Raw genomic sequence first — 22,479 nt, forward strand, 5'->3', positions numbered from 1 at the left:
ATAGCAGTCTATAAGTTATGAAAAATGGCAATGACAAGAACATTACAGAATAAAGATGTCTGTGAGAAGGAATTCAATTTTACAGTATGCATGGGCTCATCCTATGATGAGAATAATGAAGAAGACCAGAATCCATTTGTGTAAGTGTGCATTTCAGAGGAAAAGAACATAAACCCCGTGCAGGGAAGCTACCAGCTTCCCGGGGCAGAATGTGTGGGGTATGAAAAACAAATGAATCAGAGTCATTTTTCAAATAACGTACGTGAAAGTCACTGATGGGTGTGAAAAGGTTGGCCACAGAGGGTTTGAAAGGATGTGGGAAACAATTCTTTGCTGAGGCTCAGTGACAAGGGAGAAAGGATTATAATCTTAAAAATATAGAAATAAACGAAGTTGCAAGTTTATTTTACAAGACCAGGGAGCATCAATGTCTCCATATCTATCCCATATCCTGTATCACTAACAAAGATACGTTCTCTGCAATTTTACATTATCAGTGTTTCTCAGATAATGGGGTTACTTGCTTTCTCTGTTCTGACACTTATTCCAAGTCTTTTTGTAATTTCTTTTTTTTAATAGTTTATTGTCAAGTTGGTTTCCATATAACACCCAGTGCTTCTCCCCACAAATGCCCCCCTCCATGACCATCACCGTTTTTCTGAATGGGTTCATGCTATGATCAAACTCATCCTATAACCCCAGATAAGAGAAGTTTGAAGGAGAAAAAAAAAATAGAAGGATTGGAAGATAAAGTTGGGGAAATTTCTCTGAGAGTAGGACAAAAAGATAGAGACAAAAAGAAAAAAGAAAAAGAAAATTTTTATTTTTTATTTTATTTATTTTTTTTAATGTTTAGTTTTGAGAAAGAGAGAGGCATAGGATGTGAGTGGGGGAGGGACAGAGAGAGAGAGAGAGAGAGACAGACAGACAGACAGAATCCAAAGCAGGCTGCAGGCTCTGAGCTGTCAGCACAGAGCCTGATGCAGGGCTTGAATCCATGAACCACAAAATCATGATGTGAGGCAAAGTTGGATGCTCAACTGACTGAGCCACCCAGATGCCTCAGAAAAAGAAAAATTTTAGAGAATCAATCCAAAAGGTATAATAATTAGTTAATTACAGTTCCAGAAAGAAAGATTAGAGAGGAATAAATTATTTAAATTGTCCAACAATATTTCCTGTGATTGAAGAATATAAATTTTCAACCTGAAAAGGTTCAGAAGTGTCAAATATGATAAATAAGTAAACATCCTCCCTGGAACCACTGTTAGGTGATATTAGAAAACTGGGAAAAGAAGATACACAAATTTATCAAGGGAGGGGGACATGACACATATAATAAAGAATCATAATGACATAGGACCTGTTGACAATAACACTGCAACCCAGAAGATGAAAAGATTTGCCTTCCAAATTCTTAGGGAAAGTTATTTCCAGCCTAGAATTTTATATCCAACAAACTAGTCTCAAGAATAACAGAAGTCTATAACATTTTTTAATGTTTTATTTATTTATTTATTTATTTATTTATTTATTTATTTTGAGAGAGAGATCGAGAGAGACAGCATGAGCAGGAGAGGGGCAGAGAGAGAGGGAGACACAGAATCTGAAGCAGGCTCCAGGCTCTGAGCCAGCTGTCAGCACAGAGCCTGATGCGGGGCTCAAACCCACAAACCATAAGATCATGACCTGAGCTGAAGCCCGACACTCAACCGACTGAGCCACTCAGGTGCCCCAAGCATGACAGAAGTCTAAGGAAATTCTCAGTCATGTAAGGTTTTAAAACTTTTCTTCCCCATGCATCTTTTCTCAGGAGGCCACAGTAGGGCTTCCCTAAAATAAAAGTAAATGAAGAGAGGATATTGGGACCTAGGAAACAGGTGATCCAACTCAAGAATGAGGGGATGGGAGGGGCGCCTAGGTGGCCCAGTTGGTTAAATGTCCAGCTCTTGATTTTGGCTTGGGTCATGATCTTGGGTTCGTGAGTTCAAGCCTTACACTGGGCTATGCACTGACAGTTTGGAGCCTGCTTGGGATTCTTTCTCTCTCTCTGCTTTCTCTCTCGCTCGCTCGCTCTTTCAAAAAATACTTAAAAAAAAAAAAGAATGATGTAATGGGAATCTCCAGGATGATCATGAAGGGAAATCCCAGGATAACTGGTATGCTGTAGCTATAATAAGCAGACAGCCCCAACTGAAACAAGGAGATGAGGTTCAAAGAGGAATGTCTTTAGGAAAATCATGATGCTACTATACTGTCTGACATACTCTCTGGCAGAGTTTGTGGGTGAATTAGCAATGTATACACAGGAAGACAGACAGACACAGAGAGAAAACTTTTCTGGGGAAAAGAAAACTTATGCATGAAAGGAAATGTATTTATATTATTTATAGTATAATATAATTGCATGACTCACCCAAAAATGCTATTTACAAAGCCCTATCAATGTAAATGCTAAGTGCTGATCTAAACCAAAATTAGAGATAGGTTAAGGAAGGGGATAAAAATATGTGGGAGAGGTGATGTAGGTGATAGGACATGGGTATCAGAGAATGAGATCCTTATATTCTATGGTAGAAATTAGACAGTTACAAATTTAAACAAATTGCAATAAAACATACTACTGTAAGGGACAAGGGTAAGGGGCGCCCGGGTGGCTCAGTCCATTAAATGTCCAACTTAAGCTCAGGTCATGATCTCACGGTTCATGAGTTGGAGCCCACTTCCAGCTCTGTGCTGACAGCTCAGAGCCCGGAGCCTGCTTTGGATTCTGTGTCTCCCTCTCTCTCTCTGCCCCTCCCCTTCTTGCACTCTGTCTCTCTCTCCCTCAAAATAAATAAACATTAAAAACGTTTTTAATTTTAAAAACTAAAGTTAAAAAATTAAAACAAAAGGAGGAAAAATGTAGCACAGGGCCACAATAAAAAAACAGTAGGTACTAACACTGGATTTGAAAGATACATCACAAGAACAGAAGAGAGTCTAGAAGTTGATTCACCAGGAATCCCACTTCTCAGTTTATTCTAAATTTCTAATCACAAAAGTGAGCATGGTTGTCTCTTCCTGTATTGTTCAAAATAACTTGGAAACAATCTAAAGTCCGTAAATAAGAGGATGGGGAAAAGGTAAAATTAGTTTAGACACATATATACAGTGATGTTTACCCTGAAGCCAATAAAATAATATTGACCTACGTTTATTGTTTTTGTGAAACGATGTCCATTATATGTTGTATAGAAAAAGAGAGTTTCTGATCATTATGGGTGGTATGATGCCATCTACCCATCTCTTTCTCTCACTCTCTCTTACACACACACACACACACACACACACACACACACACACACACGCACAGATGCACAGACACACACACCTCACACATCTGTTATGTGTATATGTGTCTGTGTTTATGTGCTTATATGTACCTATATGTATAAAGAGATATCTGAAAGGATTTCTACCAAAATTTTAGTAGTTTTTATTTTGAGCTATTCATCCTCTATATGGCCATAGCTCCCTGCACATACTAAATGTCTGTGAAGCTGGAGGACAGGGACTGTATCTAGCTCATAGTATCCCTAGTACTTTCTCAGTACTTGGTCTACAGTTACAATTCAAGACTCTTGGTTGAATAATCATTTTAAATGTGTGCAAGTAGTCAATAATTTGTCAGCCCGAAGACAACTAACCCATTAGGTTAGAGCAGTGCCTTCCAATGGAAATATGAGTCACTATGTGAACTACATGTGTAATTTTAAATTTTCTAGTCAGGGGCACCTGGGTGGCTCAGTCAGTTAAGCCTCTGACTTCGGCTCAGGTCAGATCTCACGTTCATGGGTTTGAGCCCCGCATCAGGCTCTGGCCTGACAGCTAGCTCAGAGCCTGAAACCTGCTTCCTTTTCTCTCTGCCCCTCCCCCTCTCATGTTCTGTCTCTATCTGTATCAAAAATTAATATATTAAAAAAATTTTTAAAAATAAATTTTCTAGTCACATTACAGGAAAAAGAAACAAGTGAAATTAATGCTAATGATATATTTCATTTAATCCAATATATATAAAATATTACTATCGTATATAATTGATATAAAATTAATAAAATATTTTACTTTAAATTTAAATTTTACTTTATGTTAAATATTCAGAATCTGATGTGTATTTATACTTACAGTACAGCTCGGTTCAGACTAGCCACGTGTCAAGTTCCCACTTGCTACATGTGACTAGCAGCTACTATATCCAAAAGATAGGGTTAGAATATCCAGTTTTGTGGATTTCTTGGCCTGGGCCTCAGTTGTCCCTACATGATTTGAGTCTTATAAAAACATGAGCCCAGCTTCTCCCTTGGAACATGTTTTTATACCGTACTTGCAAACTTTGCAAAACTTGTTTAGGTTAAAGATCATGACACTCATTTGAACTAACAAGCATCATGGTAGAATCTGGAAGAATCAAATATTATGATGTCAGAGTCATATTGGTCTTTATCAGAGTAGTTAAAATTCTTCATATCATTAATTTTACTTGATTTACCAGTTTGGGTCAACAAAGAGAGAAAACTAAGATTGTTTAATGTAATACAATATAATTTTTAAAATTGCCATTTCATCTAATCTCCTTGAGTTCTATTCCCAAGATAAGCTTTGTTCTGGGTAATTTATAAGATTTGTTTATGATTTTTTTTCTATGAGCAATTCTTATAAATAATTGGAGCAGCACACTTTCCAACTTATTTAGAAAAGACACCCTGAGTCATTTGTTATATCTCAAAATTGCATGAGAGCAGATGACCACAAACCATAAATGCTGTTATTCAAGAAAAAAGTAGAATTGACTTCTGGATTACTTTGTCTAGAAACTCTTTTTCATATAGTGACTCTAGGTCTACTCTACATATGCACTTAAGAAATTATTTCAATGAAAAGACACTTTGAATTTAGTAATGCATTCATGCATGCAAGTTTTGGCAATTATGCATTCATTTGAAAATGTATACCCTGGGGTATTTTGATATTGTGTCCTGAAAGAGGAAAATACATAGGATCATAATTAGATATAGTTTGCCACATATTTATTCATGAATTACATGTAAATTTCCTACCCTAAGAAAATACCAGAGCATTCCCATCAGGTTGGCTTAGGATCATACTTCAAATTTCCAACTAAGTGCTGGATTTATTAATATATTTTATGAATGCAGAATCTCTCTATAATCAGGTCACATGGTATGTTAGTGGAGATCAAAAAATTGCAATTTGGTTGCTGTTTCTAAACCCATTTTGAGCTAAATTTACATATGTGTATGTGTGTCATTATAAAACAAGTATTTTGTTCATTTGTATTTGCTCTAAATTTCCAGATCAAGTGAATAATGTCACCTGCCTATAAGAAATGGGAGGTGAAAAGAACTTAAACAAACTTTAAAACTCAATCCCAATTTCTTTCACACTGTGTTCAATTAAATGCCCAATTAATTTAAATGGATAGACTGTAAATAAAGCAGTGCACATGATTATCATCTAATTAGCACTGGCCAGCATTATAATGTGCTCATTAGTGAGTTGTATGGTATCCTAAGGCTCATAATGAGTAATCAGGATACACGTGATTGGCATGTAGCTCTCTGCATGCAACTGCTCATCCTAATAAATCAGCACCAAGACAGAACGTGCAGTAGAACAAGGAAGAATATACAGCTGGTGAATTTGCAGCTCCATCCTTTGTATAATTCAGGTACATGTCCTACTCTCAGATACAAAAAGATAAATTGGAGAACAACAGAATGGCTGGAGATAGAAAGGGAAATGTTCACCCAAGGTGACCCAGACAAATGCCAAAAAATTATTTTGAATGATTACAGGAAAGAAACTCCTCTGAATTTACTTGCTGAGGGTACATATTTCTAATATATCAAGAATGGAATCAAACTAAAAGATGCTCAGTGTCTTAATAGGATTTCTTGGAAGATGAAAATTCAATTAATCACTTAAGTATACCCAGGGATAACATTCACAAAGCATTTTATAATTTCGAAAGTAGTGCAGCCTCATAAGTTTTGTATGTTGCTGTGAAGCCAGTTAGCAGGTAAGTTGCCTTTATTGTTATGGACGTGAGAAGTCACCATGGCAGCTCTCAGGGTGGCTTACCTGACACCCGGTTCTACATCCTTTTCTCTTGCTTGCCTCTATTACAGAGGTTGGAAAGTAAAGTCTCTCCCTTCCCAGACTCCCTTGAGGCTAGAGGAGGCCATGACACTGTTCTGAACAATGAAATACAGACACAAGCCTCTTCGGAGGCTGTTTCTTCCAGAATAAACTGGGTTTCCAGAATAAGCTGGGTTGAATAAAGGCTGTTTTCCTTCCTCATTCCTTCTTTCCTAGAGGCACAGCAGCCATGTTGTGGTCATCTGGTCAGAAGCCATACACCACGGAAGGCAGAGCGAGAAGGCAGACTAGGCCTGATTCCTGGACGTCCTTGAGCAGCTGCTACAGCCTGGGCCACCTACCTCCAGCTGTCCTGTCACATGTGAAAAAGACGCTGCTCATTTGTTTAAGCCTCTGAAGTATTTTTTGTAGTGGTAGATGTTGCTGTTAATTATCAATGAACACCATCTTTTTTAAAATTTTTTAAATGTTTATTTATATTTGAGAGAGAGACAGAGCCGGGGAGGGGCAGAGATGGAGACAGAATGTGAAGCAGGCTCCAGGCTCCCAGCTGTCAGCAGTGAGCCCAATGCGGTGCTGGCACTCACAGATCATGGTCTGAGCCAAAATCAGATGCCCAACCTACTGAGCCACCCAGGCTCCCCAATGACCACAATGTTAAGAGATAGATATTGTTGTTATAGACATTTTTGTTAACAAAAAATACTGAAACATAAGTATAAATAATGCCATGTTGAAGTATTAATGTGTGCTTAAATGACCTTAAAATATGACCTTGATAACTAGAGCTATTCCAAAAATATCAGTTGAAGAAAGAATTAATCGCAGTCTCCTTTCAAATGTCACTGCTATCGAAAGGAGATAACACGGAAAGGAAGTCTTCGCAGCTCATTCCAGCGGTTTTCCAGGAATAGTCCAGGTGCCCTGCTTCATTATGCTTCAGATGAAGCAGGCGTTTACTTAGAGATCTGGTGTTTTGTGGGTCATGATTTCTCATCCTCTCACATGATGAAATTGTTGTTAGCCTGGGAATGATCTGGATCTATTGGCAGAATATAGCCAGAGTTGAAAAGGAAGTGATTCAAGAAGAGGATGAATTTGAAATAGGATGGGTTAGAAGAGATAGGGAAAAATGTTACCATCTAATTTGTGGCAAGATAGAGTCTCCACCCAATTCTTCCAAGCCCACAGGCCAATGGCACCCACTGGTGTCCATGCACCCAGAGCTGCAACAGGAGAGCCTAAAACCGTGGGATCTCTGGCAGGGAAACTTCTATGTTGAACTTAGCCTTGGATCTCTAGCACATAAAGGCACTTAATAAGTGCTTGTCAGGTAGGTGGGCAGGAGGATTCAAGAGAAACAAAAGTATGAACAGAAGGGGCCCTGTTTGAACTTGAGATGATCTTAGAAGCTGTTTCGAATGAGATCTCTAACTTTCATTTAGCATGTTAGTCCTCAAAAATCTTGGTACCACATAATTTGGTGTTAGAATTGTGTCACATTCAAGAAGTACATTTCAACAGCCACAAAGAGTTAAAAAGCAAATTTTGTGTTTACATCTTTGAGAGAGCCTCACTTAGTCCTCAAGGAACCTCCTAAAATGCTATTTGCAGCTTCTAGTCACTTTCCCCACACAGCACAGTTGGTTAAGCACCTCCAGTCCCTCGAAGCAAATTTCCCTCTTCCTTCCCTTCTTTTCATTCAGCATGTTATTATGCATATTCCCTTAGTATTTCTTCCGGCAAGAAAAAGTTCCTCATTAGGATATTGAGGAAAGAGAAATGGAGCCGGTAATTTCATTATAGGATCTCTTCGGTAAGACAGGTGAGCTGGAAGTCTGAATATTCTCATGTTAATAATTATGTCCAAAAACATCAGTTAAATTATTTCATGTCTCCAGGATCTCTTTTCAAAGCTATAAAAATCAGATTCTAATAGGAGTAGATTGTTTTAAAGACTGAGATGTATTACATAAATCTAAATTTGTTTATTAAAGCAGCAAATTAAAAATGCAGTAATTTTTAGAATTTACAGCCTTGTTCATTGCATATAAGTAAAATTGAATATGCTCTGGCTCTTCTCCCATTTTGATTGAATGAGACCCTGAGTGTTGCAGAATGTCAGGACTGGAATCCATGAACCTTCCATTGTAAGCCTATTTTAAGCCCCTCATTTGAGAAATTACTCAGTTGGTGCTTCCAACAGTCACTGGCCTTCTGACATCACTGGTTAGATGCGGAGACTCACTAGACTAGAAGAGGATGCAGGTCCTGTGACTCCAATCCAGGGAGCTAGCTGCCAAACTCCTGTCTTTCGTACATCTCTTTGTCTTTGAATTTGCTAGCACCTACGCCTGATGTATTCTGACACCTTTGGGGATCCACATAGGGATGTGTGGCACTGCCTCTAGATTGGCCAGCCTGAGCAGGGCATCAACATTTTAGTGCTAGAAGAATAAGGTGCACACTAAAATCTCACAAACTCAGACAGGAACATTTACTTTCCCTTTGTTAAGTCAATGCACTCTTCATATGATAAGAGAGCAACACCTCTACATTTCCTTTCATTCAAAGAATCGTAAAAAGGCAGAGATTGGAACCATTCCATAGAAAAAGAAATCTCAAGGCCCAGATGCTTTTAATGTGGAATTATTGAGCTTGAGGGCAAGGGTGGTGTCGACTAAAGGCAGTGATATGTAAATACAATGATCACCTTTAGAAAGCCCATTAATGGCAGATGCGTGAGAAAGGATGACAATCTGGCCGCTACTGTTCATAAGACACACGGTGAATCCAGTCAGAGCGTGATTGCCCCAGCTGATGTGCAAGGGCAGATGACAGCTAGCGGAGGAAAGAAGCTCTTCATCTTAATTAGTTCTGGCTTCCTTTTCCAGGCACACATATGGCCTGCTGCTCCTGCGAGGCTATGCAGATTGTCCCACAGAAGTGCTTCCTGCTCTCTCCTGAGCCCGCCCTGGCAATGGGCCGAGGGGCTGCCAGAGCGAAAGCTCCTCTCCGCGGGCTCCGTGCCCCAAACCCCACTCGGCAGGACCAGGGCTGCCGCCCTCCGGTCATTGCCACCCCGGTCCGGGCAGCTCCTTCAGAGCACAGTGTTCTTCCGGGAGAGATCACAGTTTTGGAGCTGAGGACAGATTCTGTTCAGTATTGCATGGCAAAACGTTAGAAGAAAAGAAACGGTTCAAAGAAATTAAAAAATTCAAAACAGAAAATAATTAATCGGCTTTACTCTAACCTTTATAACCTCAATCTTTGAATTTTCCCCCTCCTTGAGAGCAATCACTTTGGTGCTACCAAAAGAAATGCGATGTAATTCCTCCCAAGTCATTACTGTAATCTCCATCAAAGATGAGCAAAGACGGTAATTAGGACTCCACACCAAACCAGCCTCGGTTCTGACACCGACTGCTCTTGTCCTTTGCAAAGCTAAAGAGGAACACTTCTAATTCCTAGAATTTTCCCACAAGTTGCTATCATTTGGCAGAAGTTTCTGGGATTATTGCTTCTTATAGACCTGCTACTGATAATTCTTTTTAAGAAAAAAATGTCTTTTTTTTTTTTTAATTAACTAGTAGCACTACATGACCTTCAATGTGAAATCACCGCCAGAAAGCATTAAAGGTAACGAGGGGAGGAAATTTTTAAAACACCACTTTAGTTTGCTGGAAGCATTGAGGTCCATGTATTCATCCAGAAATCTATTTGCAATTTCCAGGGTGGCCATGGCAGTCATTCAATGAGGGCCAAGTCCACAGGTACAATTGGACACTAGGGATCCTTTTGGGAACGATTTTGGAATATATACAAAAGTGCTGGTTTCCAACATACAGGTGTGGTAGACCCAGACGAGCAGGAAAACAAGGTCAGAAAGTCATCCAAACTTCCAGAATGAGGTCAGGACTATTGAGTAAAACTCTACCCAGCTTTGTGGCCCTTAGAGGGTTCCAGGACATGACGGAGGCATATAGGGAACAAGGCCTCCTGATTTGAGGCAACTGAGAGCTAAGAGTCTAGGGAGGCCAGGGTGACTAGAGTTTGCAGGACAGAGTGAGAGAGAAGGATTATGCACAGAAAGGGCATCTTAGATCTGCGGACGGTCTCCTGGGACATGCAGCAGAGCCTACAGTGAACTTTTTATAGTCGCTCGAGTTCTTCCAGCCCCAGAAATGTTTAGTGTCAGTTACCACACAAATTAATTTTTTTAATTAATTGTAAGGTTCACAATGAGAATTTCCTTATCACTATACATGTTTTATACCATGTTAACAGTAACTATTATTATTTTCATCTGGAAAATAACATCTATGTTATTAACACCCATAATCTCGAGTGAAATTAAAGATCTCTGCACCAGGGTAAACATACCTTGTGCATGTTATGTGAGCAAATCACTGATGCTTCACTTTCTTCATGTTAAACAAAGCAGATAATACCATTCATGTTGTCTCACAGGGGATAATGGTGTAGATGACAATTACTTTTTTTTTCAGGGGAATGAATGCACTACAGGACTTGATCTCTGCTGTCTAATACAGTAGACACACATATGGCTATTTAAATTAATTAAAAGTAAATATAGGGACTCCTGGGTGACTTAGTTGGTTAAGTATCTGACTTTGGCTCAGGTCATGATCTCACAGTCTGTGGGTTCGAGCCCCGCATCGGGCTCTGTGCTGACTGTTCAGAGCCTGGAACCTGCTTCAGATTCTGTGTCTCCTCTCTCTGCCCCTCCCCGGCTTGTGCTCTGTCTCTTTGTCTCTCAAAAATAAATAAATAAATAAATAAATAAATAAATAAATAAATAAAAATAAAAGTGAATACAATTTTGAAATTCCATTCCTCATCTGCATTAGCTGCATTTCTTTTTTCTTTTTTCTTTTTAAATTTTTGTTGTTTTATTTCTTTTTAAGAGAGAAAGACAGCATGAGCAGGGGAGGGTCAGAGAGAGAGGGAGACACAGAATCTGAAGACAGGCTCCAGGCTCTGAGCTAGCAGTCAGCACAGAGCCCGACGTGGGGCTCGAACCCACGAACCATGAGATCGTGATCTGAGCTGAAGCCGAACGCTTAACTGACTGAGCTACCCAGGTGCTCCATATTAGCTGCATTTCAAAAGCCCAAAGCCACATGTGGCTAGTGGCTACCATACTGTATAGCACAGATATAGAACATTTCCGTTGTAAAAAGTTCAGTTGAAGAGTGCTAGAATATATCATTTTACAATACGTAAGAAATGAGTCACATTTTAAAACCACGTCTTTGACTTTTTCTTGTACTAAGGTTTTTTGTTTATGTATGTACCAATTTGATCTTGAATTTATTTATAGATTGTGAATAAATATAAAGCATTTACAGATATAACTTTCAAGGGCATCTTATAATGCATTTTTAAACATCTGCCTTCTGTTATACTGAAATAGATCTAGAGAAGGCCCAATTTAACCTAATGCAGATGTCCAATCAATAGGTTGTCAGAGAAGAGGGATTCAACACTCATCTTGAGAGCTAGTTTTGGCAATAATAAATTACTTGGCTTCTCTTTTCAAATGTATGTTTGATTGGGCAGTCTCTCAAGTCGCTTGTCTTGATTTTCTCATCCTGAGAGCTCATAATATTGACATTTTTCTCCTGAATATGTAGATGTGTAGACATTTTGAATATATGGATATAGTAACAGTGAGTCAAATGAGCTCAATTCCACTTACGTTTAGCAAATAAATTGGAAGCAGAAGAGTCTTTTCCATCATTATTAAAGGGAGGTATTTTCTCCAAGGCAGTGAGAAGCTGTTCCTCTTGCTGCCTAAGCAGTTTCCATTGCAGAAGCAATTTGCCACCATATGGATCCCTCCAGGAGACTTCAACTAGAGTAAAAAGGGAAATCTCATCACATGGGGCACTTTCAGGCTTTCTGGCAGGTAGGGGTGGATTTGTTGGGGTTTAATTATAGAAAATGAACCCACACCTCATCCTATTCCCCTTCTGAGGATCATATGTCACCCAAGAGAAAGTGCTCGCTATGGGTGCCTGGAGAGTGCTTCTCTCTGGGAACCGAGGAAGGATGGAGTGAACATTGAAGCAGGAGCCCCTGGCTGTTAATGCCCCCGTTTTTCCCAGGCTTGGTAAGAAGCAGTCTGAGACTGTGTTGAGATGGAAGAGTCCTCCAACCGAACATTATTAATTTCAAATGGAACTCTGACAAAGGGGTCCTGCAGAGCAGTGACCTCTTTGGCAAGTGCAGGAGACTATTGGATGACACAAACGTATTAAAATGTGTCAAAGGACTAAAATGACAACACTGAGACAGAGGGGCTTGAACCAACAAACAAAAACCATTGCTTTAAGAATCATTCTCTTTTCTGTCACCCCAAATGTCCCATCAACATGAGACAAATTTTATTCTTAAGATGATCTTTCTTCATCCCTCAGCTTCTTGCTTAGGAATCACCTGACCACTGAAACCAAGTTCAATTACATTTAAAAACAAAACTGTGGGGCACCTGGGTAGCTTAGTTGGATAAGCATCTGACTTCGGCTCAGGTCATGATCTCATGGTTCATGAGTTCAAGCCCCACGTCAGGCTCTGTGCTGACAGCCCAGAGCCTGGAGCCTGCTTCAGATTTGTGTCTTCCTCTCTCTCTGCCTCTTCCTTGCTTATGCTCTCTCTCTCTTTCTCTCTCAAAAATAAATAAACATTAAAAAAAACCCATAACATCGTTATGTGTGTTTTGTAAAGCAACAGCATATACTCTGTAAATACATTTAGAAAGGAAACAATAATTTCCTTTCAAGGAAAATCTTTGATTTTTTGAGGTTTCATTCTCCTCGACTAATGTTTTGCCAAGTAGTACTTACTTAAACTCTTATGTTTTCATAAACATTTATGGATGGTTTAATATATCATCATCTGAAATAATTCATGTATTTATATTCTTGAGTAGAGTTACATAAAACACTATAGTAGACCACAGGCAGCTAAGATGTGTAGCAAAATTTAACTCAAAATGTACCTGATTGAAATGACATAATTATCAATTTAAAGTCTAGAATTACTAGACCCAATGAAAAGAAAAAAGAAAAAAACCCCTCTTTGAGAAATTCTAAGTGTAATATTAATATTCTTTCAATAATAATTTTCTAGGGGTGCCCAGGTGGCTCAGTCGGTTAAGCAGCTGACTTCGGCTCAGGTAATGAATGATCTTGTGGTTCGTGAGTTCAAGCCCTGCGTCCGTCTCTGGGCTGATAGCTCAGAGCTTGGAGCCTGCTTTGGATTCTGAGTCTCTTTCTTTCTGTCCTCCCCTGCTCATGCTCTGCCTCTCTGTCTCTCAAAAACAAATAAATGCTAAAAATATATATAATAATTTTCTAAAGTAAAGCTATAGATTTTTCACCACAGCTCAGTGTACATAGAGATGAACTCAAATAGATAGAAGCAATTACTAGTTTTCTTGGGTTGGAGCATGACCTTGAGGAAAGGACTTGACTTTCTTAGTTTTGAAAGGCTGGTAAATAATGTTCTGAGCAGAACATCTTCATCAGCATTTAATGACACTGGAAAGCACTACTGTAAAACAGAGACCGGGAGTGAAGCAGAGGTTCAAGTCCAGACATTAACCTGATGTCTTTTCCCAGGATATGTAGCCATATCTGGAGCTATTGCTGGCCGTTGTTGACCCTGCATGGTATGAGTCGAACACTGTGGCATTTTAATGACATTTCTGGAAAAACAGCTGATTTACATGGCAATAATCACAGAAGCATTTACTCTTACAGACTTTGACTTCTTAAAGTTCTTCTTTTTTTTTAATTTTTTAATGTTTTATTTATTTTTGATACAGAGAGAAACAGAGCATGAGAAGGGGAGGGGCAGAGAGAGAAGGAGACACAGAACTGGAAGCAGGCTCCAGGCTCTAAGCTGGCTGTCAGCACAGAGCCTGACGCGGGGCTCGAACCCACAAACCATGAGATCTGACCTGAGCTGAAGTCGGAGGCTTAACTGACTGAGCCACCCAGGTGCCCCCAGACTTTGACTTCTTAAAAATGAAGAAACAAAACAGTATAATGGAAACGTATGTCAGAACCAAACATATGGGTTTCAATTCCTGTTCTGACAGTGGTGTGATGACAGCAAGTGCTTCCTGCTGAATGAACTTCCTTCTCCTCATCTGAAAACTGAGGGGATTGTATTTAATGGGGCTCCCACTAAAATGCACACAGGAGCCATAAGCAACCTGACCTTCGTACAGTAAAGGTAACTGAGACTGAGGCTCCTCTTGGGGTACTACAGACTGTGAGAAAATAGAGAATGCTGCTTCTTACTGGGGACAATCAGTCAACAACAACAGATTGTTTCTAGGAGGGAATGCAGGCCCTGAGGTGCCATATTGTCAGATTTTTCAAGAAAATACAGAAATTCAGATTTTTTATATCAAATATTCTGGTTTTCAAATGCTGGCAACTAATTTAAATTGGGGTGGGGAGAGGCCACTGTGAAGGCCAAACTTAACATAGGTATAGTGGGATGGGGCCAGTGGCCACCATTTTGTGGCCTCTGCTTGGAAGCCTCCAGTCTGCCCCTAGCAGTCGTTCTGCTGCAGGATGGAGTAGGAGGGTCCGGCTGGAGCCACAGAGCACTAACCCCCTGTACAACTCTAATTAATCTTCTTTTCCCTTGGTTTCATTAACATATGAATACAGTAGGGAATCAGAGCAACCACAGTCAGTGGGATGGATGCACTTTTACAGAAAGACAACACATAAAATAAATGCTCTGCATGAGTGGGGATCTTGATGAAATGATAGAGCTGCAGTGTGATCAACGAGACCACAGCACAAAGCAGCCGAAAGCTCAGCTTGTAGGCATTTTCCCCTCGGCAGCTCCTAAGGAACATCTCTGAGTTGATTGCAAAGCCCAAGCCGAAGAGCACCCCAAGGTTTCTCATGAGTCCGGCAAAAGGTGTGGTGTCAATGTGGATCCAGTCCGGGTTGGCACACCACTTCTTGGCTATGGGCACAGACCACAGCAGGTCAATGTCAAGCAGTCTGAGAAGCAGGTAAAAGCCCAGTGCAACCAGAAAGAGGAAAAGATTGGTCTTCAGGTATGTGCTCAAACTGGCTGTTTGGATGCCTGGAGTGTGCTCAAAGGCCTCTGCCACCAGCATGCCTGAGGATCAGAAAAAGACACTGAAAATGACCATGAGCCCTTGAGCCCCTCAGGAATCATTCCTCTCTGTATTAACGAATTTACCATTGTCTTCATGATAAAAGTCTTTAGACATCTAGGTTCTATCCATTTTCCAAAGCCCCTTTCTTTGGCAATAAATAAAAACACACACTTGCCCCCGTGGTCTTTTCACCCATCCTTGTTAGCACAGGTGGATCATTCAGGAGTCTGTGGCGCTGAGAGACAAACACATTACAGGCAGAGCACTGATTTGGGTGCCTGCAATTAATATTTCAATTGCCATAGCCAATTAACTAGAAAGCCTTTGAAAGGTACGTGGGGTGGAATGGTGGAAACTCAATCATGGTGAATGCTGCTTTAGAAATACATAGCAGCTGCTAAATGAAGTCCATGGTCAAGTAATAATCACTTCAGGTATTTCAAAGAGAGTGGCATAGTGTGCAGGCTGGAGGGCCGTCATGAAGTCCCCTGAACCAAGACACGCGCAGACTGTCTGAGGTGAAGGGTTGGGAGTTACACATGGCTCTGGTCACACTTCAGAGAAGCTCCATCTCCCTGAGAGGCCATGTGTTAATGTCATCGAATGAGACTGTGCCCTAGTGTACATGGAGGGTTCGAGCGGTGTTGTTGAACTGCTTATACTCCCAGGGTAGCATTTCCTATCAGTGGCTTGACAGAATTACCGGAGACTAGGGTACTGCGTACTAGGCAGAATCTAACAACATAAAACAAATTACACTAAAGCTTTCCAATGACACAACTAAAGGTAAGTGATCATATTTACCACCAATTACTCCAAGAATAGCTTGATGAGGAAAATGTGTTGCTATGAATACTCTGGAGATGCAGACACTGATTTGAATCAACCAAAAAAGACTCCAAAGAAATGACCAGGTCAGTCTACGATGGAAGAATAGGTATAAGCATAAAAAGTAGAGACATTGTATCACTCTTTCACTCTTAAAATTAAGGGGATGACACCAGATTATCTTTCTCAGAGGAATCTTGGGTGATATAACATGATGTTTCTAGAGGCTTTTTCCCCCCAAATGTTTCCATGTACTTCTTAGGATATGAAAAGTTTTAATGGAGGTTCCTACTTTGAGTAATGCATTAAACTTGACCAGTGCAATCTCCTGAGATTTTAATAAATCTATAAAAGGAAGATAGTTTGATATCCTGATAATTATTTTAAAGGAATATGGTAAATTCAAGTTTGGGGGAATTCTTAATACCCAGAAAGACATAGAACAGATCCTATACATTTTTAGTCTCTGTTGTATGTGCTTCATCTTTATCCTCTCAACATTTTTTTTGTCTGAAGAAAATTCACTGGAGAGTCCACTGCCACTCTGATGAAAATCACACAAGCATTTCATCAAGGGCTAATTTTCATTTGGTTCAATTTCACAGACTCTAAGAGTTCTGGTTCCTTGTTTTTTGACATACAGAAAATGAGACAAGGAATTGACCTAAATATTACACACTGGAGATTATAAGTAGCCACATGCAAAAAGCTTACAAAAATATTGAAGTCCAAGTCCATCTTTTTAATAAAGAATTAGCAATATTCAGTTACAGGAATCCTTGAGGTTTTGCTCCCTAATGTTTGTTCCTGATAATTGGACCAAACTGGTTTTGGAAAAAACTAAGGAATAGAAAAAAAATGAGAGTTTCCAAGAGGAAGTAGCAGGAGTTATCCATAGGGAAGAATAATAAACAGGGATTTGGTAATACTAGGATGAAGAGAAGGCACTCAATAAATATCAGTGGACAAAAGAAATGTTACAGCTATAAAAATCTAAAGGGAATCATAGAATTTTTTTTTAAAGAAAGAAATGTTTTTTAAGGTTTGGAAATTTGAGGAAGAAATGAACTACAGAGAAAAGGTGAGGCTTGTTAACATTCCTATTTTGAAAACTTGCCCATGGATAGAAAATGTTAATTGCTTTACATTACAACCCTTTACTTTTGTTGTTGTTGGGAGTTGGATAATAAACACCTTAAGGCGTACAAGTTGCCAACTCTTTAGAATAAACTTTGAAAATACCCAAATCTCTTTGGTGGTTTGTTTCTTTTATTGTCTAATACTGCTTTAAAAAGTGGAGTATGCAATAGATCTTGGAATTATTTTATTAATTTTTAAATATTTATTTAATTTAAGAGAAACAGAAATGGGAGGGGGGCAGAGAGAGAGAGAATCCCAAGCAGGCTCCACATTGCCAGTGCAGAGCCTAATGTGGACATGAACCCACAAAGTCATGCATTCATAACCTGAGCCAAAACCAAGAGTCGCTCGATGTTCAACCGACTGAGCCACCCAGGCACCCTGGAATTTTTTTATTTTAGAAACTTTTACATAATGGTATATGTTATAGTATTTTTAAAGCAATTAACTGATGAATCTTATCTCATTAGCCTAATAATTTATGATTAAAGTGGTGCTCAGGATTGTTTTAATGATAAAGTATTTCAAGAGAGAAGAGAAGGAAACATCCCAATTCCTATACGAATTATGAATAATCTTAAAGTTGTAGGCCTTTCTAAACATTACTATTCTATTAACATTAAATCTACTAACATTCAAATTTAAGTTTGCCTTTAGAATGTTTTTAATTAAAAAGGTTGAATAGTTTTTAAAGCTAGCACAAATGCTATTGATGTCAAAAATGTTGGTGTTCAAAGAAGAAAACACAATTTTTCTGAACTGGTACATTCAAAGGAAATGATGATTCTCAAAACTTCTTGTTAAGGCAAGGGAATGGTCTTGCAAAAATGCTTCCTTATATAATTTTAGATGGCTTATAAGAGCTACCGAAGTGATTATTGTATTATGGAAACGCAAAGACACTTCCAGCAAGCCATTAATCAATTAAACATTTCCACCCAACGTGGCAATAGCTCTCAGCTAATGAGAATATTATCTTAAAACAAAATATTAACTTTCTATTCATTTTGCTATTTTGGCTATGATAGAATAGAATAAGCACATTTCAACAACTAAAAATATCCCAAATGAAACTTTTAAAAAAGTCTTTCTGTATTCAAGACTTCCTGTATTCACATCCCAGTGGTACAGACACTGGAGAAAGCTGACCTGTGCAGAGTGGTAGATGACTTATCCATCCGACTGACAGTGTGGCTTAGGGCAGCCGTTACCATGACATACCAGACACACGATGAGCCCATTGCATGGCCAGATGGACTTCCTGCAACAACAAAGTTCTGATCCATTTGAAAGGTGGTTAATAGTGTATCAGTATCAGTAGTAGACCACAGAATAGCATATTAGCCATGAAAGTTACAAATAACTCAGGGGAACAAAACCCCACAGGCTACATGTAGTGTTTTTGAAATAGGTAGAAATAAAAGAAATTAAGTCAAATCGAGCCTCAAAACACTATTTCAAGAACTTTTTTCAGATTTTTCAAGTTCATCAAATTCTAGAAATCAAAATGTTCAAGGCTAATTAAGAACGTGGGCTGTTGCACCAAAATCTGCCACTTCCCTTCTTATTTCTCATGGCTAGTTGTTTTTAATTGTTGAGGAAATTAAAGTACTTGCATTGGATCTAGAATCTTTTATTTTCCGTGGGTTGAAAAGTCAAACATGTGGATGCTATCATTACTATGTTCTGCTCTACCAACTGACTTACAGATGACCACTATATACTAGCAGCCACCTCTGTGTCTATCTTGTAGTTGGCCACTGCAAAAGGTGTCTTTGTCATGAAATGGACCAGAGAAGCTGAAAACGGCATCAGTCCTGACACACAAAGCCTGGTGGCCTTTTTACTCCCAGAATGTTTTTCCCATGCTGCTTGTTTTTTTAAAAGAACACTTTACTTTGATGTTCGCCATGAGTTTTTACCAAGTGGAGATTTATTCAGATTAAACACGCCTCTTTTTGAAAACTGCCACATTAAACAAAGACAATCTATTTCTTATAGATCTAGTTCTTACAAAGCTATATTTTATACAGGATTTTTCAGAGCCTTTTATATGCTTACATGAGTTGTAAATCTTTAGAAAGTAAATATAGAATGCACTATTTCTTTTTTTTTTTCCATAAAATGTCTTATGAGATCGAGTGCATGCTGGGAAATACTGGGATAAACCAAAGTAGCATTTCAATTGTCTCAAAGGTTACCCATCCATCCATCCATCCATCCAACCAATATCAGTTTCACAAAGAAAAAAATATACATCATCTCTGTCCTAATGGAATGCATAGCCTATTGGAGAAGCCAAATTAATTATAGTACTGTGATAAATAATATAACAGAAGGATGTATACTTATGGGAGCAAAAAAGAAGATATTCAGAGAATTCATTATGAACTTAGACATTGACTATATTCAGCATGAGTTTCATGATGTCAAATGGTAAGACTTTTATGCTATGTAAGGTAAAGTGTCACACATTCTTATAAATTAAAACAATGTGTAATTTTTCTTTAATATATATTTTAAAAACCTTTTCAGAATCTTAAACTCAATTTTCATAGTAAATATTTTACACTCATACAGAATCTTACTTATAAAAGGAAGTGGCCCAAGAAGTCTATTTATATTCTGCATATACAAAAGAAAAAAAGAAATTTGAAAGAAAAAGTCTAAGAATAGAAATAATCTCTACTGGCAATAGTGAAACCAGAAAGTCCTTACCTCATTCATGAGATTCTCAAAAGATTCATAATAACTTTGAAAGTTGCTCAGCAACAGACAAGTCAACATTTCTAGAATTTTAATATAGTTCTTTGGGAATTTCTTCTAGCTAACTTTTTGTTTGTTTTGGAGTCAAACCATTACATTCTTCCCCTAAATAAATACCAAATATAAAATCATTTGGAAAGTAGTCTCCCAACTTACCATTTTACAAATAACAAAATGATTATTCATAAAGCTTTCCTTTTCATTAGCAATTGTTATGCTTATGAACTTTTAGTATCCTTACCTAGGACATTTCTTTAATACTCTCTATACTATCATATAGTTGTTAGATAATAATCATACTTAATGACTCTCTGTTGGACTATCTATAGTAACGCAAGGCTGGTGTAATTGCTTACCTGGACCTGTTTCACATGTAGTGGGGAACTGTTCAAGGCACGAACTTGAATGATTTGGAGAAATTTGAGTTTCTTGGACCCACCAGTAAGGCCGATGACCAAACAATATCCTGTATTTAAAGAAATACAATTATGCATACACATTTGAACACACAACTTTTGCTTAGAGATTAGCTATTCTCTCCTATAAAGATGACTCAAGTTAAAGGTTGAAGGGGAAATCTCCTGATTAAGAGACTTTGGGTTCTGGTCTGTCTCTTGTAGATGGCGACAGTCATTTGGAGCCTTGGTGTCCTAGTTTCCAATAAAAATAGGACTTTTTTCCTTGTAAGGAAACTTCTGTGGGTGCTTTGTATTCTTAGACTAGGACCAGTCACCAGAGTGGTCCCTGGAATTATCAGTCTGTTCATCATGGTGCTGCTCATTTAACTAACCTCTTGTTTAATCACAACATATGTGTTACAGGGTTTGGAATTTACTTATAAGTCAGATCAAGTATATGTTTCTATGCTTTTTGTAAGTGCATTTTATGAATAGATGTTTCAAGTCAATTGGCATGTTTGAAAGATTTTCCAACTAGCAACTACACACATCTGAAATGTGATCATTAAGCCAAAGCTACAAATTTACAAATAAGTTTTACAAAAAATGAAACAAAACAGAAAGCTTACCATTTAAAAATAAGATTGAACCAGTCCCCAATGACTGCTACCCATATCATCTTGGTTCCAACTGTCTGATTAAGTTGGAACCAAAGTGGAAAATAAATAGAAAAAATATTCCGGGGATCGCCAACATTGGACATAAAATTTAGAAAATTGTAGTAAGCTCGGTAGTCCTTCTGCAAACGCTGAATAACGAGCACTCCATTCCTATGAAGGAAATCCATCTTGAAAGAGAGGCAATTCTAAACATAGAGCAATTGGAGCTGAAGTGCTCTGAGCCCCACCGTTTTTATACGCTACCCGTGTGGCGTGTCTGGCCACTATTTTAACATGTGATGCTGACCATCTGTGAGAGGGCACATCACTCCTCCTCTGCTGAAAAGCTCATGTGTTGATCATCGTAATTGGTGCCAAAGAGGTGAAGTGCATGCTGATCTGCAGCAAGTTGAGGGGAAATTTGGGTGGAGAAACAATGAATATCTTAGGCAACCTCCCTTTTGTGTGCACAGTTGGATCATGTTTGCTTGAAATTTTTTGCACAGTTCATTTCCTTCAAGGGCAGAGACATTGGCAATTTCTATGCTTGGCTAGAAGACTACGCAGATAATTACTGCATGTCAAATAGCCCTTAAAGCCATGCATTTTAATTTAAAATAGACTGTGGCGCTTTGACTATTTTATTGGGTCTTAAAGAAAAGCATATGAGTAAATATCTGGGCATGAAAATTTTATAGATTATGACAGGTTATTTTCTGATTGCAGTTTTAAATAAAAATATTTTGAAATTTCTCTTTTAGCAGAGAAAATGAGGTGATATCTACGGAATAGAGAAGGAAATATATGAAATCTGCAAGGAAACATATTGGCTTTTGACTGTAAGGCAAGAAAGCAGACACAGAGGTCACTTGGGTAATAGAACTGTGTTAGGAATGAGTCATTTTTTTATGCACAAGAGAATACAATTGAGTCAGTGAATCCCTCATGTAATCAAACGTTAAAAAATCAACTTTTGACCAATCGGGAAAATGGTTTATTGAAAAGAAAAGTGTTCAGCAGAAATATGAGGGAAGCACCCAAACACCCAAACAAACCTGTAGATTAGGAATACACAGAAAGGCAGCTCAGAAAGACCCAGAGGTCCAAGGGTTGAGGGTCCCCAGAAAGCAACGAAGCGCCCCCACTCGGCGCAGAAGGTGAAGGTAAGTCACGTTTTGTTCTCTTACCATTCAGATCCTTGTCTTCTCTCATCTAAGCCTCACTAGGAAACCTCTTCAAAGGATTTCTCTTGCGGTCCTTGGATTTCTCTTGGAGTCCTGCCCCATGGTTCAACAGCACCATTGTCATGGGGATCCAGCCGCCGGAGGTATCCTACCAGCCTCTGTTG

General features: G+C 38.7%; 1 protein-coding gene across 2 annotated transcripts; it reads right to left on the reverse strand.

The window, feature by feature from the left end:
• Positions 1 to 14,168: 14,168 nt before the first annotated feature.
• On the reverse strand, positions 14,169 to 21,319 carry G6PC2 (glucose-6-phosphatase catalytic subunit 2). 2 transcript variants are annotated; one of them, XM_029932981.1, is made up of 5 exons: positions 21,102 to 21,319; positions 20,431 to 20,540; positions 18,458 to 18,569; positions 16,145 to 16,260; positions 14,169 to 15,339 (listed from the first exon to the last, which is right to left on the reverse strand). In XM_029932981.1, the coding sequence occupies exons 1-5, from the start codon at positions 21,317 to 21,319 to the stop codon at positions 14,828 to 14,830; spliced, it is 1,068 nt and encodes a 355-aa protein (XP_029788841.1). In that variant the 3' UTR covers positions 14,169 to 14,827. The 2 variants fall into 2 exon arrangements, with proteins under 2 accessions (XP_029788841.1, XP_029788840.1); XM_029932980.1 differs by lacking the exon at positions 16,145 to 16,260 and having other exon boundaries at positions 15,233 to 15,339.
• Positions 21,320 to 22,479: the final 1,160 nt, after the last annotated feature.

Source organism: Suricata suricatta, chromosome 3, assembly GCF_006229205.1.
Source record: "Suricata suricatta isolate VVHF042 chromosome 3, meerkat_22Aug2017_6uvM2_HiC, whole genome shotgun sequence".
Taxonomy (NCBI): Eukaryota; Metazoa; Chordata; class Mammalia; order Carnivora; family Herpestidae; genus Suricata; species Suricata suricatta.

Bases quoted from the DNA above. Each gene is read 5' to 3' on its own strand.
- G6PC2 (XM_029932981.1), bottom strand. From the start codon at position 21,319: ATGGATTTCCTTCATAGGAATGGAGTGCTCGTTATTCAGCGTTTGCAG. The intron at 20,541-21,101 runs GTAAGCTTTCTG...CTTTAAATACAG, and splicing joins TTCAATCTTATTTTTAAATG to GATATTGTTTGGTCATCGGC. The intron at 18,570-20,430 runs GTAAGCAATTAC...TTGTTGTTGCAG, and splicing joins TACATGTGAAACAGGTCCAG to GAAGTCCATCTGGCCATGCA.